This window comes from Rhopilema esculentum, chromosome 14 (assembly GCF_057945365.1).
Source record: "Rhopilema esculentum isolate cy_ngs chromosome 14, ASM5794536v1, whole genome shotgun sequence".
Classification (NCBI taxonomy): Eukaryota; Metazoa; Cnidaria; class Scyphozoa; order Rhizostomeae; family Rhizostomatidae; genus Rhopilema; species Rhopilema esculentum.
In genome coordinates this window covers 9,309,472-9,329,646 of record NC_142828.1, presented here as the reverse complement: position 1 = coordinate 9,329,646, position 20,175 = coordinate 9,309,472, and the positions used below count along the sequence as shown (strand labels likewise).

Genomic DNA, 20,175 nt, shown 5'->3' with positions numbered 1-20,175 from the left:
AGGCAACCTTCTAATACCCAAAACAATGCTTTAACGCTTTGGGACAAGTTTGCGTTTTTGCATGTGTTTGCACCATGATTATGCAGCGTGCTTGGGAATAAGGACTTTGTTTCTTTGGTACATCAGCTATTCGTAAGAAATCCCAGTGAATTTCCTGTCACGCATGCTGATCGAATCATTCTCTTTGCATATAATTGTTCATGGTCCTAAAAATTTGGAAACTTGTTCAGTTTGGTTTGTCACTGGCAAGTACAGGGTTGAAGCACGCGTGAAACTGGAGTGGTTTGTGCGTATAAGCTGATCCTGTGTTGTGTTCGTCCAAATATGCTGGTATGTTGCAATCTTCGTATCTTTAATAACATAAACTTCAACGCATTACTAGAAAGAGCAAGCACTGCCTTGCTTTAGAATAGTACAGCTACTGTTTGAGTATGTGATTCAGGGACATGACTTAGATTGTATAGGCCTAAAAACCTAAACTTTTTAACTGTTCCTTGTGTAGAGATTTCGTTGCAGATGAACAGTGCTTTCGACATAGAAATAATTCTTTTTTATTATCTGGGTATATTTTCTTACAAATATTGTTTTTTGGATTTTCATCTTTGTTCGGTTCTTTGGCGGAAGAAATCAAGAAATTGAAAAGCACGTGGACTATCAAACCAGTACTGCTATCTCTTTCCTTTCGTTTTATTTCATGTATTTCGTATAAAATGCCTAGCTGATTCGAAGAGACCTAAATAGTACAATTTCTCTTTATAGTTGTATGTATATATATAGTGCTAACAGTTTTATCCGTTTCTTCTAGAAGCTCAATATTGTCACTTTGTTGGCAGTTTTCGTCTCTTTGACTTTCGGTAAGCGTATTAATCCTACTTGATTAATCGAGTCAAAGGAATCTGAATTCCATTACTTAGTTTTCTGCCTAGAAATATCATTAAATATAACGGGGGAAGTTAAGTTTTAGGGGATGGAGAAAAATTTACTTGGCAAATTTAGTCATCTTTGGTAGGATTATTTTAAAAAGGAAGCTTTGGTAGGATTATTTTAAAAAGGAAGCTTTGGTAGGATTATTTTAAAAAGGAAGCTTTGGTAGGATTATTTTAAAAAGGCCATTTTCTCTTTTTCTCGCGTTTTGTTTTTCAAGTTTGTATCGCCATTCAAGGTAGTCGAAAGGAGTACTGCAGATAAAAACAAGCATTTTTCTTTTCTTTACTTTATATTCTATTATATTATTCTATTCTATTTTATTATATTTTATTCTATTCTATTCTATTCTATTCTATTCTATTCTATTCTATACAATTTCATCCAAGAAAAAAGAAAGAAGGAGACGTATTTTGAAACCTTGTTTTTACAAATCTCGTGGAAAGTCTTGACTTCGTTCCTGTTTTGAAGCTTTGTAACTGTACCTTTAACTTGAGTATTGATATAAGAGCTGCAACTAAAGTTAAATCGTTCAGATTTATGAAATATTCCATCTCCATTTCTCAAAGTCCGTATGTGTATTGCATTCAAGTTGTACGGGTAGACCCAATAATCTACGACGCCCTTGGAATATTGGGTCTACGCGTAGGCTGATAACGATTCTATATTAAGAATAGGAAAAAAACACAACAAAAAAGTCACAGAAAAGAAGACGTTTTAAAGTTGAATGTTATAAAAACACAGGCTTTTTATGTGAATCGGCTTTTTACTTACTTTAACATCGAGTTGGGACGTCCATCGTTTTAAGGCGAAGGCATGAGTTAATTTGCCTACTTTTGCATAGAGATAGATTAAAGGAAGAAAACCGTTGAAACATTCTATCTTATACTTCTATACAAGCAGACACGATACGATTTGTTTGGTTCTGTATCAAGCTACTTCGTTCTACTGGAGATGAGCACCTATCTGATCTCTTGCCATTGAGATCAATCTGATGTTACAGCTAGAACCGTGGTTTAAATTTTTTGTATTCTGTTTTATTTTTCTTACATTACACAAGAAGTGGCCTTGAACAAATTTCTATTAATGCATAGCAACAAAAGCACTCTCTGCTCCCTCTGGTTGCTTTTACATACATTTATTATATTTCTCAATTTATTCCGCTCTCTATAGCACATGCCGAACTGAATGCTGAAAACGAGGCTGTGCGTCACTACCTAGAGGATGCAGTGGCAACGTTGAAACTAAAGATCCACAAAGCAGCACAAAGATCGGGAAAAGAAAGATGGCGGAGATCAGCACATACCTCGCCTGCGAGTAATTCTTCAGGTAACAGATCTGCTAAAAGTCCTTTAAAAAGGGACGTCAGAACCGGAGATGCACAAGTGGCACGTGCACCCCCAAACTCTTCTCTTTGAAACTTTACCCATTTTCCTGCAAAATGTTACGCCTTCCTACCAATGCATCTCCAACTTTCATAGGCTTGCAACATCCATGCCTTGGCACACATATAAATCAAGCCACTTTATGGGTAATTTACAACATCCGTTCGCAAAGATTTGAAATAAACCCCTTCCCCTGGAACAAGGATGGTTTAACGTCTAAAATCCTATCGTCTATCGTCTAAAATGTCCCACTGGATGACATTGGGTGAATTCTGACCTCCGAAATTGTCGCCAATCAACGTGTTTCGGAGGTGTATGTCACAGGAACATGTCAAATCTCATAGTAAAGTACAAAAGTATTTGTAAAGCCTTGATGTATCGAGGCACATTGAATTTGGACTAATAAGATCTTGTTTGAAATAATAGCTAGAAGGAACAAATTCATGTAAGCCACTTGTAGTCGATACATTATGACGTCACAAATTTATTATCAAACCGATCCAATCATCGACAGTCTGTTTGAGAACGGTTGGAATTATAAAGTTACCGAATTCAAAGGTAGTTTTAGACCGGCAGCAAATATTAGACTAAGCGCATATTTCCTTTTGGTGCAGAGTGACATTCATTTCACACATTTTGCAATTTATAGAATGACTAAACGTAGAGTTTTAATCTGTAGAGTTTTCAGGGTGTTCTGGTTGACTCTCATAAGTGTAGCAAGCAAAAGCAAGAAGTTGATATTGCCTTTTTTTGACATAGACAAGAGGGGTTTAGACCCCTAGGGATCATCACATCCTGCCTAGCTTCTAGATCTGAAGTATTCTTAAGTAAAAATTTTTTACAGAGCATTCCATTACGAGGTTTGAGGCATCTTTTATGTGTGTAATTTTGTAACTGGCATGGTAGTTGAAAAAGATTTAGGCACCGGAAAATTTAAAGATGGCACGAATGCACTGTTTTCGCTATTTTGTGCCATGCAATGTTTGTATATACTTTGTATACTGCAATTCAATATATATGCAATGCATGCATATAGTATACAATCTTCCAGCCATTTCGTGCCATCTTCTAACTGGTAGTATCTCCTGTGATCATTTCCTAGGCCCAAAAACGTTGTTCTTTGTTGAATGCCACGCTCAGATCATACTAGTATTTTGTAAGCATTTAACACACCAGTGTTCAGTCCAGAGTAATGGGAAACATTTTGTTCCATTTTTAGAGCTGCAAATTTCTTCGATCGACCCCTTCTTGCTGATACCAAATAATCACACAGTTGAAATTCAGCCATTCAAGATGAATGGAGCCCAGTACATTGCAGTAGTAAACTTCGGACACAGTAATGTTGCCTCAGAAATCTATCGTATGGTAAACAACAATTCATTCGTATTGCAACAGAAGTTTAACATCCCTGGCTGTGTTGACTTCGAGTTTGTCGACCATGGTGAGAAAAAGTACGCTGTATTCGTAGAAAATGTCGGCTTGACATGGGACGGTAAGATGTCACATGAGAGGCATTATCATGTTTATCGCTACATTTCACCCACATTTTATCGCATCAATAGTGTTGCGACTAAAGGAGGAACGAGTGTGAAGTCGTTTGTTCATGGAAACAATGAGTATTTTGTCGCAGCAAACTCGCTTGATGACCGGGAGCGAAGAGATCTTAAATCGACCCTGCACGCGAGAGTGCGCGATGGTTTCATTTTGATTCAAGAATTCGATACACAGGGTGCAGAGGATGTTGAAGTATTTGAAATTGATGGATGGGTTTACATGATGTTTGCCAATCACAGGGACGACACTGGCAAAGTTGATATCTATTCGACTTTGTACAGGTACGTTGGTGTATGCAGCCTTATCACCACAATATCTAGTGATTTCTTATAGACTGCGTAACAATTTGCATTTGGTCTTTTCCTTAAAGATGTCTCCACTGTTGTCCTTTCTTGCGACAAATAGTTGATGAAGCAACTGAAAAAGAAGCAATTTGATATCAACACGTGGTGTTTTTTCTATTTTATTTTTATCTAATTTATTTACAGTAGGCTGCTAATAACGTAGCTTGTATATAGCTAATTACTAAAAAACTACTACAAAATCAACTACAAAATTAAAGTTAAAAGTACATAAATGCAGGGGCGGATCTAGAAATTATTCTGACTGTCGCACACAAGGGTGTGGTCGGAAATATCATTCTTGACCACACCCATAGTTTTTAAGGATATTCGCCCCCTTCTCATTTGAGCAATCGACACGCACATTAAATTGGCTTTATTTAGAACGTTGTCAAACTGTTGTTTATTCCTTATCTGAGTTTTCAATTGATACTACAGAATCATTTGTGTTGTTTTCTAGCCAAGCGTAAAGCAAGAAACAACTTGAAATTCTTAAACGTATTGACACGGTTTTCCTTTCATAATCAGGCAAACATTCGAGTTGTCTCTCTCGATTTGTTTATGGTATACGATGACAAACCAGGCCACGCAAAAAATGAAAAATATCATTACAATGAATTTTCATAACTAACAAAATAGAACAAATGTACACAAATATTCACAAAAACCTGCACTTTTTAATAACTAATATTGTTTAATAGCTAAACCAAATCAGCGTGTAAACATGTATTTTACTCCGAAGAAACCCCTTCGAATTCAGGGGAATACCCAAGCAAGTAAACTTTACCCGGAAATATCTGAAAGCTGATAAGGAACTGAGAATCCACATTGAAAAGATTCACTTTGAAAGTTTTGTCCAAATAAAAATTTTTCACTCTGCCAACGTCCTGAATATTATTTATTCGCCAGAGCCAAATCGCAGGTATCACCCCAGTCCAGGGCATTTATTGAAATTTGTAGGCCCTTGATCCATGGAGGAGGTAATGAATGTGGAAACTTGAAAACATCCCGTGTCGAATGTTACTCTGAAAATCTAGCGACCTTTGTCTTCCAAATTACCAGGTTTAACGTACTCGTTATACATGTAGCCAGTCGACTCCATAACACAAAATTCCTATTCCCCAGTGAAGAAATTCCCATGCCAGGCATAAATAAGCTCAAAACTGTACAAACACGCAATGAGGACGGATTAATCTTTGCCCAGTGGTGCGACCTTACTAAAAAAACATACTGTGCACCGAAGTTCGCACTATCTAGCAATTTGATTGGTTAAATATTTTAAAACAAAAGCTGTGCGAATCGGTGCGAACGTGCTACTAATCATACTGTGCACCGAAATACCCTAATCTAACTACATTGGTACCTTGTTGTTTTTTAGTCAGGATGCTTTGAGATTTGAATCAGATTGAATCAAGATCGAGATTGAATTAGAGATGGTGTTTGAGATTTTGCTTGTGTTTATGGCCAGGTTTGAATCATGCATGATTCAGACCTTGGATCTTCCTGCTCCTGCACGGTGTTCAGTTGTCAAATATAACTGAAGCATAATTCCCAAGCAAATACACTTAAAACACAAATGGGAAATTTGCCAATAAGCAAGAATGTTGTTGTTAAGGACGAGACGGATTCTTAGCATAATTTTAAAAGTTTGACTGTCGCATGTGCGAACGGTGCGAACGTCTAGATCCGCCCCTGCATAAATGTATGCAAATAGATCATCATCCGTACAGGTGAATTGAACCAAGCTTTATACCCTCTATGTTCTCTTAAAATCCTATACCCTAATGATCAGGGGCGGGTAACCTGCGACATGTAAGGAACTGACATCTTCTGTAGGCTTTTTTGCCTGCATAGGGTCATTTTAAGAAAAATGCCATTTTTTTTCAACAAAAAATAGCCTGTTGTAATTTGCTATATTTCCATTAACAGAGGAAGACAGAAAGACACCGGCTACGTATCATTTGAAGTAGCTCAGAAAGTATTAACTCACGGAGCACGCGATTTCGAATATTTCAAAATGAAGAACGACCATTACGTGGTTGTTGCTAACGAGTACACACAGTTGATCAGTTACCAATACAACAGTCAAAAGGGCGTCAGGGAGAGGACCGTGACAAATGATTATGCAACCGATTCCATCATTTACTGGTGGAGCGGGAAATTTCTGGTAGAATGGCAACGAATCCCAACCAATGGTGCTCGACGATGGCTCCATTTCAGCGGCCCGAATGGCGAAATGTTTCTTGCTGTTGCAAATTCAAGGTCACAAGCTGTAATATACATCTACGACTCCAAACTAGGACTTTTTAAACCGACAAAAGTCCAGGGTCTCTTGCCACTGCCTTCCAGTCCTCACTTGCCGGACGTCAGATCTGTACGTGGATTTACGGTCAACAACCAAATGTTCCTAGCTGTGGCCAATTATAATGAAAGTAGGGGACATAACCTGTTCAAAGTTAAATACGCATTTGAAGGCATCGCTGAGCCAAAGCCGAATGTTGAACATGTTCTTCGGACGGCCCTGAATGATGTTTCTGAGAGGATGGAAAAAATGAAAGCATGGCTCGAGAGGATCAGGGAGGTTCTAAAGAAAGTGATGACACTGAATGGCAACGAAACAGCGTATGGAAACTACTGGTTTAAAAATGCAGCCATTAAGAGGCTTCGAGTCAAAGGCAACGTCATTTACACCAACCATATCGAGAATAATCCAACCGAGCGTGCTGTTTATCGTGCCATGGAGATCAAGCGGAACTTAACTCTGCAAAGTAGCATTTTAACAGAGCTTGAAAAACGGTTGAATGATTCTGTATCGAGGACTGGCACCAGTGACGTCACAGGATCTAAAACATTCGTAGGAAACGTAACATTCCAGAATGTAACAGTTCACAAAATGGATGTTGGCAAAATCAACGGTGTAAATCTAACAGACGTTGAGCAACGTGCCTGGAGCAAGAGCAAGGCTCAGGTTATAACAGGAAGAAACGTTTTTGTAAATGATGTGAAAATCCTTAAAGATGTTTCTGTGACAGGTACATATGTGATCTTTTTATTTACAAGGCCTGTGTTACCGTGTGCAATAAACATTTTTCCACTACGACAAAAACATCTTCATTGAAATTTTTTGCAATAGGCCTAAAATTTTTTGCCATTCAGTACAAAGCCGTTTAGCCTCTATTGCACTTTTTAAGTGTTCTGAATACCCACCCATTCCAGCTGTATGAATGCTAACCATTCGTAGATGGGACGTCAATTTTTCTATGCATAGTTATTTTCAAAGCTGTTTGAGAATAATATTTTCAATAAATCTAGAACTTTTGCTTTCTGAGCAGTAACATATATTCAGATTCTCTATGCTCTCCTCTGTTTCATGGAAGAGAGAGAATTTCTTCACTTCACTAGCCGGAACAGGAATTGTTAATGCTATTTGCTTTTGTCCATCTCGTGATACTTCAGATCTTTGCTTGAATATTGATTGCTGTTCAGCGATTGGACATTATTTGACGTTATATACTCTATCTAGGTATCTCGTACAATAAGTATATTTTGCTGTGCGAGAGGCTTATTTTGCAGGCTTAGGAAAAAATATAACAGATGTAACTTAAAGGAAATATGATCGAATATGAACTTGTTATGTAACCTATATGATATTTGTAGGAAAAGTAAATGGAATACGTATCCCAGAGGATGTGATGACAACGCATTATGATCAACGGGTAACAGGGAAGAAGATGTTCACACAGCCTGTGAGAATTCTAGGAAATCTCCAAACTGTCAACTCAACTATTAACGGCCTAAGAATACCGGAAGACCTTGTGCTTAGAAGTTCAAATCAGCGAATTGAAGGGGAAAAAATTTTCAAAGGAACTATGACGTTTCAGAACTCCGTTGAAGTCAATGGGGCAGTGAACGGTAAAGATTTATCAGAGTTTAGCAAGCAAGTGGTTACTTTGTCAACCGATCAGGTAATAAATGGGAGCAAACGATTCACAAATGGATTCAGTGTTGGTGGCAATTTGAATGTAGCTGGGTTGGTTGATGGCGTTAATCTAACAGAACTGGATTTAGATGCTGTCAGGATGGATAAGCAGGAAACGATTAAAGGTTTGGATCGAGCTCACTTTTGTTTTTCCTAACATATATTGGTTTGTTACTTTTAACAAAGCTTGAAATATATATATTTCTTCGATTTTTCTACTTAAGAATTCGCCTTAAATCTCAACTTAAAGCGAAGGATATTATCACTCCTTACATAGTGTTTATTTTGATTATTGTTGGCTAGAAAAGTTATACTCACGAAAATTCACAATTGACAGCGTATATTCTGCTGACAGAGTGTTTTGAAATTGAATCATTCATCTTAATCTCAAAATTTAGTTTCCTGTTATCTGACTTAACTTTATAAGGCAAATTAACAATTTTCGTTCCTATTGTGACTAATAACATGATATCAATCTTTCTTTCCTTTACCCTCTATATACATTATTTCAGCTCATTATCCTTTCGTTTATGCGTGTTGAGCTTAGAATTACTTGACTTGTTGCTTTTCAATAAATATGTAACGATTATGGGTTCTTCTCAGGACGGTGGATAACCAGCTCGCTGGTGGAGCGATGGGCTAGGCCAAAGGGCCCAGGCCCCGAATAAGTAACGCACAAAATATACTACTTCTTTCGTGTTATCTCCAAAGGCTGATTTTCACGAGGTGAATTCAACAGAAAGACTAATAACAGAAGACTCTAACCTGATCAACACACTAATAACATAAACGGAAGCTAATTAACAGGACAATACGGACGTCACACTACATGTTGACAAACAATCACATTGACACAACAGGACTTAACAGAACATGTGACTTTAACACGCAAGGGGAACATTACTAACTTGATTACATATAAAAGCCAAACCGTTACATATGTTATCTTGATGTATTATATTACCATTCGTTTCAAAGGCAAGAAACGAGTGTTTGGCTCTGTTACTGTCAACGGAAATGTTGAAACACATTCAACCACCAACGGCTATCGTTTACAAGATGACATCATGACAACATCCACAGATCAGATCATCAACGTAAAAAAGACATTCAACAACGTCATAATCAATGGTATGAAATTCTTACTTTACTGTTCACATTTAAGACTGTATAACCTAAAACGATATGAAAAGGAATGTATTTTCCTTATGAATCACTTGATTTATTTCCTCACCAACAATGGAAAATTTCTATTGGCACCAAACCATGTCTTCGTTTGCCATCAAATATTGTTTGAAAATCGAGTATTCTGTTTGATAGATACAACCGATGAATCAGTGTTTCCAATAAAAACTCGTAGGTTTGTTTTGTTTTGCAACCATAAATCTGCTTTCCAAAACAATGGTATTTGCAAGAGCCTAAATTCGATTTTCTATGTTTGCCCAAGATCTTTTCTACCGATGACGTTGCATGTAAACAGTCTTCTTCACTCCTTTGCGCTCTTGGTTGATTTATCCCAACAGTCTTTGTGTAGGATTTATTTCATCAGTCACACACCTTGCATTTACGTTTATGTACACTAAAAAACAATGCGCTAAGCACTTCACTACTGATTCACTGAAGAAATCAGTGCGCTTTCTTGCAATTTTATAACCAGCTTGAGGAGAATTAAGAATAAAAGCATTCAAGAGATAAATGTAAAGAAATATATGACTCATAAAAGAAACTTGATGCCAGTGTGGGCCAAATCTTACATTGCTTTCTTCAAAGGACTGGATGTCAATATTTGACTTACAAATCCTAAATTAAATTTGATTTTGAATGCAATATTTAATCAAGAATGATAGTTGTATGAAAAAATGAAAGTGGTGTCTCTTGAAGTAACGTATCCATCTGCCCTTTGTTTTCTGGTATCTGTCACGAATGCCGTATGTAATTGGATAAATCTGAGAACTATAAACACGAGAGCTGGCAGAAGAAGTTGCTCAAAGTATTTCAGCAGTAGCTGTAATGTCAATGTTTCACTTCTAATATGATATCTTCTGCCTGGATGGAACTGTATCTTAACCGATACAACCTTTGAATCGACAGGCTGTTGAAGTAGCTAGAGATCAAGCGATTATTACGGCAGCTTTCGCAATTACGAAAGAATTGGTGAATTATCTTTGAGCTAAAGTACAGTGGATTGGCTTCTACGTTTTTGTGATGATATCAACAATGAATTATGAACAAGGAGTAGAAACTGCTGCAGCCGTTGAACCATTTGCAATGAATGATTCAATTTGCGATCAGTTTTCAGAACATTGGAATAACGGTGAAATCAAGCATCAAAATGTTCTGGTTTTCTACAACACTATTCTGGTTTTTGCAATCATGTTTTCAAACGTATTTTTACTTTATGGCCTAAAGAGGACAGGTCAAATACTCAAACGATCAAATTTGATTGTTGTTTCGCTCTGTGTCATCGACCTCTCTGTTGGTATTTTTGTCCAGCCATTGCACCTTTATAGGGTTTATAAAGATTCTTGCTTACTGAGCAAAATTAGCAATGGGTTGGCTGTCTTCTTTACAAATAATTCTGTACTATCTGTATACTTTCTTGCCGCTGTGCGTTATTATTCAATTCGAGGAGGCCTAAATGGGAAGAAAGTCTCACGAAGGACCATCATGATGTTGATTGTCCTTAGCTGGTTTCTGTCTGTAGCTGCCGCAGTGTTGCACTTTTTCTTTATATCTAAGCTGGCCTATTATGGGTTTATTACCGCGGCCTATGTTGTATGTACAATCCTGTTTATCTATTGCTATGCCAGTGTTTTGTATCTTACACACCAAAGCAATAAAGCAGTGGCCAAAAGCAACAATACAAAAGGACGACAAAATGTGCTGAGGATGGCAAAGACAGTAGTTGCACTGTTCACTGCAATGTTTTTATGCTACACTCCAATGATTGTTATCGGTGACTACCGAGCGTTGATGATTGGACGGAGCGTATCACATGACCAAGAGACTCTATTGGCTACAGTTCATCATTGGAGCTTGTCGCTTGTCTGTACAAACTCGGCTTTTAATGCGTGTGTTGTACTGTACCGGAATGATAAAGTTTGGAAACTGTTTAAGGAAACGTTTTTATTTTAATTTGAAAAGGGTCTAAATCAATATTTAGGTATCTTGTTTACAATCAAAGAGAAACAAATCAATTGTTGTATGAATGTTAATTTTTGTAAAAAAATTGAAAATGGCTTTGGAAAAAGCGAATCTTTTACCACATTTATTTCAAAACTCTTAGAGTATAGAACGTCAGAATTTTTCAAAGCCAAAGATATTATGGTTATCACGAAAATTGTTAGATGTTTTGTTATTTTTCATAGCTATTTCTCTGTATTTACGGTAATAAATTAATAGTTGAATTCATTGTAAATTATTAGGAATAAGTGAATTTTTTTTTCCAAATAACTCAGTTTCTCCGGACTTAAATTTTCCTCGATTTTTCTTCGTCTCTATTTCTTTTCTCCCGCTAAGGTTCTTATTTTTTGTTATTATTTTTTATTAATTCTTTGGATTATTATTAATTCGTTGCCAGTTAAAAAATATATAGCTTAAAAGCTAATTAAGGCCAACTATTTAAACAAAATACATGCAAATTGCCATAAAATTAATACAAAATACAATTTATCATTAAAAGCCTAAGTTCAGAAGAAGGTAACTTAATCTGAAATTAAGATTATGATATTGTTCATGCACAAGGAAAAACAAAGGAATTGTGTATTAATTCGTGTTAAATCACGTATTAATATGTGATTTAAGAAATAGCCTTTACTCGACCATTAGCCGCTAAGTCATTTCTGCTCTGTTACTTTCTATGAACGAAATCATTGATTCTTCTTATCAATACCTGATAATCGTTTAACTCAACCTTATTCAAACTGCACATGTAATGTTGATATTCTGGTATCTTGTTTTTTTTTCTCGATCCTCACCTCCAAAATTCTATAAATTGTCTATCATCAATTTTGGATCACGTCAATAAAATGGTTTCTCATCAGTTGCTGTGACATAAAACGCCGATTGGTGAACATGCTAGAAGATGCTGATTGGTGCAAAGAAAACCAATCATGTGCACCCTTTATCCTATTGGCTATTCTCATTCGCTGATAAACAATCTCGGCGACTATGCTACATTTCATAGCTTTTATTGGGACCATTGTTGGGACCATTTCTATCTAGCAATTGTTTACAGACTTAAGGTTGTATTGCATCATTTAACACTTACTATTTTCAAGACACAGTAAATAGTGTTTTGAACGTTTAGTATTTAATATATTTGATACACCATTCGGATGTTTTCAGGGCGCAAGTTATGGTCAGTATAAAGCAGTATTTGATTCATAACATGACTGAGCGTCTTGATTGAATGAATACACTGTAATTTCATTTTTAGGAGACATCATTACTTCATCAACGATTGACGGAATCCACCTTTCTACGGAAGCAGTGACAAAATCAGGTGACCAGACCATCACAGGTACAAAAACATTTGCGAACGACGTCGTGGTGAATGGCAACATTACTGTTAATGGAACAGTGGATGGAGTCGATATATCTGAAATGAGCAAAAATATTGTTAAAACCACAGGTGAGAATGTTATAACAGCCCCAAAGACTTTCCTTGGGAGAGTTACTGTTAGGGACCTCTCTGTTCTTGGAAAAATCAACAACGTGAACTTAAAGGAACTTAGAGAAAGCATTTGGACTGTTGATGGCAACCAAACAGTAACTGCACCGATGACGTTCGAAAATGTCCAGGTAACTGCAGATTTAGATGTGAATGGGACAGTCAATGGTGTAAAAATACCTGAAGATTTGATCAAGTTAACAGAACCTCAGGTGATAGAGAAAGCGCTCATCTTTGAAGATACAATGAATATAAATGGTGGCATTTTTTTCGGCCCTAGCAGCACTTTGAACGGGGAGAACTTCCCAAAATTTATGCAGAGCGTTGTATTAAATGGGACAGATCAGGTTATTTCCGGCAAGAAAAAGATTGAAAACAACCTGTTTGTTGAAAATGGCCTAGTTGTAGATGGTAAGATCAATGGATATCAAGTTCCAGATGATTTCGTCACGCTGAACACAGCTCAAAACATTAGTGGTAAAAAGACCTTCGTTGATGGAATCACCGTAAACAGTTCTTTAATGGCTGGAATCATCAACATAACCGGAACGGTAAACGGGGTAGACGTATCGAAACTAGAAGCAAATGCGGTTTACAAGGGCAAGAATGAAACAATCTCTGGAACGGTCAGATTAACCGGCAACGTTTCAAGCTCTCAGTCAGTTACAGTTGGGAAACTGATTGATGGGGTTAATATTACCGAACTGATGGAAACGGCTGTACGATTATCTAAACCACAGAATATCAGTGGGAATAAGATATTTGTCAATGATGTTGAGTTTAATAAGCCAATCACCACTCCTGGCCTTATCAATAACATTAATTTGACAGCAATTGATGATAATTCCATGAAGAAGACTGGAGATCAACGTGTTACTGGCAAGAAGGTATTTGAGAAGACTGTTTTCATCCAAAGGAATCTTGTAAATGGTACGATTAATGGAGTTAATCTCGAGGAGTTTGAGCGACAAGTTGTCACAAAGCAAGGAAGCGAAGTTATAATTGGAGACTTAGAATTTCTCAGCAATGTTACCTGCGAGACGTTATCCGTCGAAGGAAAATTTGATGGCCTAAACCTTAATGAGCTTATGCTAACGTTTGGAGACCAAATTATTCACGGGAATAAAGTTTTTCAAGGTGACGTCACGGTAAGAAAGAATGTAACGGTAGGTGGTTTAATAAATGGTGTTAATCTTACAAAGCTTGATTCAGAGATGATGCGAATCACTGGAAATCAGAATGTCTGGGGCGAACTGGTGTTCAAAAATGGCTTCCATGCCAATGGCAGCATCCACGTTTCGGGATTCGTGAATGGCGTCGATATCTCAGAGCTTAGTGCCCGAGCTGTTAGGCTTGACGGTTTAGGGATCATTAATGGCAAAAAGACTTTTATGCAGAATGTGGATGTACACGGGAGTGTCGATTTTAGAGATCGGGTTAATTCCTTAAATATGACCAATTTGTTTACTGACGTCATGTCAAAGAGTAAAGATCAAGTAATCACCGGACGTAAGGTTTTCGCATCGGAGAAGGGTATCAGGGTGACCGGGGAGCTTGTTGCAGGGGACATAGGTGTTGGCGGGCTACTCGACGGTGTTAATGTCACGGCCTTGGATCTACAGGCAGTAAAACTATCAGATGATCAAGACCTTTATGGAGAATATATATTTTTAAATCGCACGAACTTTAACGATGGCATCCAAGTTAACGGTCTGTTAAATGGAATAAATATATCGTCCGACGTAATGCTTACTCGTGGGGACCAGAAGATCACGGGAACAAAGTCGTTCAAAGAGCTAGTTGTTAATGGAAGCATTGAGATAATAGGCAAGATTGATGGAGTTGATGTTTCAGAGTTTGCCGATTCAAGGGTCACTTTGTCTACCAACCAGACAATTCACGGACAGTTGACTTTTGCATCCAATGTTACTGTGAAAGGTACGTTTAATACTTATCCTAAAATTGATATGTTAATCTAGACTTGCACGGGAATAGGGCTAATGATAGGGCCATGTAACTGTGTAATTCTTTTGTTATTTCTGCCTCATATTTGTAATTGTCTTTTCTGTCAACGGTGTCTAGTGTCGGTGACGTCTTTTCTGCTTTTCCAGGTGACGTCATATTACCTGAAAACGGCACAGTGAATGGTCTTGACGTTTCAGAAGAAATCTTAACAACGAATGGCCCCTTGATTATAAGCGGAGACAAAACATTTACAAAAGACGTTGAAGTGCAGGGTGACTTAAATGTAACTGGCCTAGTTGCAGGTTATGACATCGAAAAGCTGAATGAGCGTATTATGTATGTGGATCAAAGCAAAGAGCTGACTGGTACCAATACATTTGAGAAAGATCTAGAAATCAGAGGTATGTCTAAATTTCTTGCCTGTAAACTACTATGATAAGCAGCGAAGTACAAGTGCTTAGAACGAGCTGTTTTACAAATCTGTAACCAAAGTGTCTTATTAGAAGTCACTTGGAAAAAATGGCAACGAGCATAAGACAGTACTTTGTAGGTCATGAAATTTATCGTGTGCAGTTGGTATATTAAATGAATTCATAAACATTGAGGGATGCAATCAATGTTTTGCTGGCCCTTCATTATTTTGTTATGGAGAGGAAAGTAGAGTGAACATTTTCGTCGTATGGATCCGCTGGGATTTGTCATAGCATATTATGTTTTTTCCTTGTATAAATTTCCTGACAAGATTATATATTCAAGCTTCCTGTTGATTCACTTGGATTTATTGCCTTGCTAAATCTTTGCCTTCGCTGGTTCCTGCCTTGTGCGAAAAGGTCCAGACGATGCAACTGCTGACTGAAGCTTTAATTAACACTCTTCTTTTTGTACCCAGAATCCTCTATGACGCGAGATTGGCCACGACACCCCCTCCCCCCTCCCCCCTCCCCCCTCCCCCCCAGTGGTTTTATTTTTCTCAACGGCAGACACCCTATGTTTTGTAATGATCAAATTTGAATTAAGAACAAGACCAAAATTATCTAAAGTTGTTTTTATGATGCTTCGCTAAAGTTTTGATAAACGATATTTTACCAACTTACTTCTACAGGAAATCTACGCGTGGATGGATACGTAAATGGCGTAAACGTGCAGAAGGTTGCGAACCAAACTGAACAGTGGAAGACTGAAGTAACACAGCGACTCGCCAATATCAATGCTACAGCCTTGCCAATTTGCTCACAAATAAAAGTACTTCTTGCTTTGGAAGGTACGTTTTTCATACATGTATATTTATTAAAGAGCAGTTGAAGCTATTTTGGCAAACTGGAATCTTGATGGAATATCCCATATTTCGTATCAGGTTTATCGACTAATAAAATTATTTTTTTGACAACCACTAGTAATCCAGTTATACTCAAGTTTAGCTGTTTATATCTGTGTTTTGCCCTTTTCAGAAATTTTGTAGCCTTAACAATTTTGTATCAGACAAGCTGCCCCATGTTTTGAGATCATTTTCAAATGGTTTTCGGTCTTCCCTTTGTAGACTGGGATATTTTTGATGATATTTTAAAAGTCAGATTTATTTCACCTGAAATTTTATTGGCATCACAAATGGTAAGAAATATCTGCTATTTTAATAGGTATGGTTCGAGGTGGAAATCATTAGTGTGAGAGACAACAATGGATCACCCTTTAAATTTCTAATGTTTTCCTACTATAAAACTTTGTTGATAAAAACAAGCAGAAAAGTGCGCTTTTCCAATTCAGCAACCCACAGATGAACGCTGTGAATACTTCTAGGACGCTGTGAACTCTAAACCTAGCATTAATTTCATATTGGTTTGTCTTTACAACATATCACATTTCCCTGAAAATTCAGATAAAAATTCGAACTGTGATAAATTGCAAACAAATGATATCGAGTTTAGAAATGTACATCACATCTTAAAATAAAATTCAAAGGTTTTTTGTTCTTCTTAGTAAGGTTTTTTGTTAAAGGTTTATGATAATTAATTTTTTCAGATATTCAAATTCAACTTGCTGGAATTGAAAAATCCCAAACATTCTCAATGTCTAACGGAGGGCATCTGGATACAAAGACCATTGGCGACCTCGTCTACATAGCTGTTGCGCGTAAATTGCAATCTGGATGTGGTCCTGCTTACATATTACAGTGTACATCCACTCTCACCTGCAAGACACACCAAGTTATCAAAACCCAGGCCACTTTTGTGCAGTTTTATGACATCGCTGGTGAAACGTACATATTTGCAGGTCATTATGGATCCAACACGACCGGCTGTCCGGTTTACCCGGAAATTCTCAAGTATGATAAAATCAAACATTTGTTTGTATCTTTGTACAATGTAACAAGCTCGCTTTATGCAAACTTAAAAGGTGTCTCTTCGAATGACGTCGTCGTTCAGAACTTAGCCTCCCTGATTCCATACACTCTGCTAACCAGCTCTTTGTTCGATGCTCCGATAACCGCACTCGGATCGCTAGTTTCAAGCCCTCCGGCACTGACCCGGACATTCAGAGTAAACGGCACGGTATATCTTATAACTGCAAGTGTGTATGGTGATACCCAACAACTTGATTTCTTTATTCTTAATACAACGACATTTGCAACTACCAAGTTACAGCCAATAAAAATTTCGGAAGTGAAAGAAATGGATATTGGTGTGATTGACGGGAAAGTGATGCTTGCTGTCGCTCAAGGAAGAAGAAGTGATAACTATGACATTACCATTCACATGTTTGTTGAAGAGCAAAAATTGTTCTATTTCTACCAGAAAATTGAAGTGAAAGGTAAGATTTAATTTTCTGATCAAAATGGTTCGTTCATATGTCGCATTCATTTTTGAAAATCTTCCTTTTTTGCTTCTCTTTTTGATGAAATTTTGAGACAAGTTTTCTTTTTTCTGTTTTTAGCTGTTACTGTGAGATTCGTCACCATACACAAAAAGTTTTACTTTGCCTACGCCAGTCCTAATCATGGCTTTGGTCTCTGCCAGTGGCAAGGTGTTATGGGATTCGAATCATGCGTTGGAGTACCCGTCGGAGGCATTTCTCATGTGGCAGTGCTTACAACGTCAGATGGAGCCTTTACTGTTGGTGTGAGGGAATTCGATCTAATCCTGCACAAGGCCTTGTTTAGAGGTAACTTTCAGAAACACCGTATAATGCCCCATTCAACTGTGACAGTTGCAATGCAATTGATTCCACACAGTGGCGTACCCAGGGCTGCAGTAGTGGGGGGGTCTGGGGTGCAGCCCCCAGAAATTTTTTTGGACCACGCCCTTCAAACACTCGCAAATGCGGGGAAACGCCCTTTTTGCAAAATTTCCCTTCCATTATTTGATTCATGTTAGCTACGGTAAATAGCAAATTATTTTACATTTGTTATTGACACAAGCATACAGTATACTACACCCTCCCCCAATGAGTTTTACATCATTTTTGGACAAATCTTGAGGATCATATTTTAGAAAAGTGGGGGGGTCCGGACCCCCTATTCCCCCCCTTGGGTACGCCACTGATTCCACAAGCTGCAGTCTAGGGAACTTTGTTTCTAAATTTGCGTTGACTTGACCATCTATTTTTCAACTTTTTATGGTAAAACTTTGTCTATCGTGAAAGCTCTGCCAAAAAAACAATATTCCATAGACAGAGATCTTGTTAATTCAAATTCCTTTTTTCAAACTCCAATTTCGATTTCAAATTTCAAAGTCCTTTTTATAGAAATTCACAGTATAACAATATAGATTACCCTGCCTGGGCTGAAGATTTGAAAGAAAGAATCAATCGTTATTTAGTATAAATAAAACTCGAGAAACAGTAGCTCAATGAGCGCTTTTAAAACATTATGCAGTTTTTCCGTTGTAGCAAATATACCTCATCACTGTTTATCGTGTTTCATTTTTCAGCACTATTGCGATGGAATCAGATATCATTTTCTATGGAATTAGATCATAAACCAATTGTTCAAAGTTGTTAGTGCAGTAGAAGCAAAAGAAATTCAATATTTTTGTTTTCTTATGCCAAATTAGCAGGTTGTATCAGTCTTCTTCGATAATATATACCTGAACAGTAAACTTAATTTTGTTTTTTCAGGTGTTAGTCCAAAAAGAAATGGAACGCTGACATGTTAAGCTGTACTCAGACACTTTTTATCCAACTGTAAACATTTGAGGAAATTCTATTTGTCATTATAATTAATTGTAATTTTCTGTATTGATGATTATTTTAATTTGAACGCTGGACTGCGAGAAGGAATAAATTTTCAAAATGGATTTAAATTGTGTCTACTTTTTATGGGATATTTCTTTGCTAGTGAGGTAGTAGCTAGAAATGTTATTGCTTTTAAAATTCTAAGTTATCAAAAAACTAAAGAATATTCTAATTCAGAAGTTTTCGACTTTGTTTTTCATAAAAATAGTGGTCAAAGTTGCAGTGTATATTGCAAGTGAAAAGTTGGAATTTTTTGGCCATAATAACTAAGGGATTTTAGCATATGGGAGAGGCGGGAGAGGGAACTTCTGTTCATAAAAGAGGTAGACAGTGGTCTATTCTCAATGGAATGTCGACGAGGATTGAAAGGCAATGCCCCTCTAGTTATCATGTTTAAAAGGCCCTGCGTGAAATTAGGTAAGCAACCTTCTTTGGGACAGATTAATTGTGCAACAGAATCTTAACCAAAGTTTGATCATTTCTCAACAAAGCATGAGCGTTAAAGATGTACCAGTAGTGTCGCATATCCAGTGACAACTGCATCTAAAAGTGATATTTTTGTCTATGGCAATATTTGACTGACCTTGTTTCAGACAGCCCAATGATTTCTGAATATTTAGATCGTTTCAATCTTAAATAAGCTAGTTAAAAGTCGTCAGGAGTTTGTGAGTATGTACATTTAATAATGTTGGATAAGCTTTCTTAATACAATCGAAAAACATTTTATTACTTTTTTACTGCTAAATGAACTAGCAGTAATAAAACGGTCGAATTGACGGTATCAGTATGCATCTGTCTGTCAAGAAATTTCATATCAAGAGAACGCATGAAAATATAAACAAGAGGGGAGGGAATCGTGACACAATCTTCCTATTTCAAACGCCTTATATCAATCACAGTTTGACATATTCATCGAGAGGGACGCTTGAAAACAAGCTAAAAAAGAGGGGGTAAGGACAGGAATATAGCTAGTTTGGAAATATATGTACCGTACCAACAGCAGATAGAAATGGTCTAACAGAGCATTAACGCGTAAGACTCTATGTAACTCATATGACTGACCATCGGAGGAGGATAATTTGCGATAAACTTACCAGTAGTCTTTTTAAGAAGCTTGTCGCTAAGGAT

The 20,175-nt window shown here is 37.2% G+C and overlaps 2 protein-coding genes across 2 annotated transcripts; both read left to right on the top strand.

Moving 5' to 3' along the window:
• Positions 1-324: 324 nt before the first annotated feature.
• Positions 325-19,139, top strand: LOC135696002 (uncharacterized). The gene is made up of 12 exons (XM_065215256.2): positions 325-330; positions 2,019-2,253; positions 3,529-4,144; positions 6,134-7,236; positions 7,862-8,308; positions 9,162-9,314; positions 12,622-14,793; positions 14,967-15,221; positions 15,923-16,081; positions 16,837-17,625; positions 17,749-17,976; positions 18,931-19,139. Exons 1-12 carry the CDS (start codon positions 325-327, stop codon positions 18,966-18,968), a joined length of 6,201 nt encoding a protein of 2,066 aa, XP_065071328.2. The 3' UTR covers positions 18,969-19,139.
• On the top strand, positions 9,816-11,711 carry LOC148958568 (melatonin receptor type 1A-like). Its single transcript, XM_089112362.1, has one exon. It carries the CDS (start codon positions 10,389-10,391, stop codon positions 11,316-11,318), a length of 930 nt encoding a protein of 309 aa, XP_088968488.1. The 5' UTR covers positions 9,816-10,388; the 3' UTR covers positions 11,319-11,711.
• Positions 19,140-20,175: the final 1,036 nt, after the last annotated feature.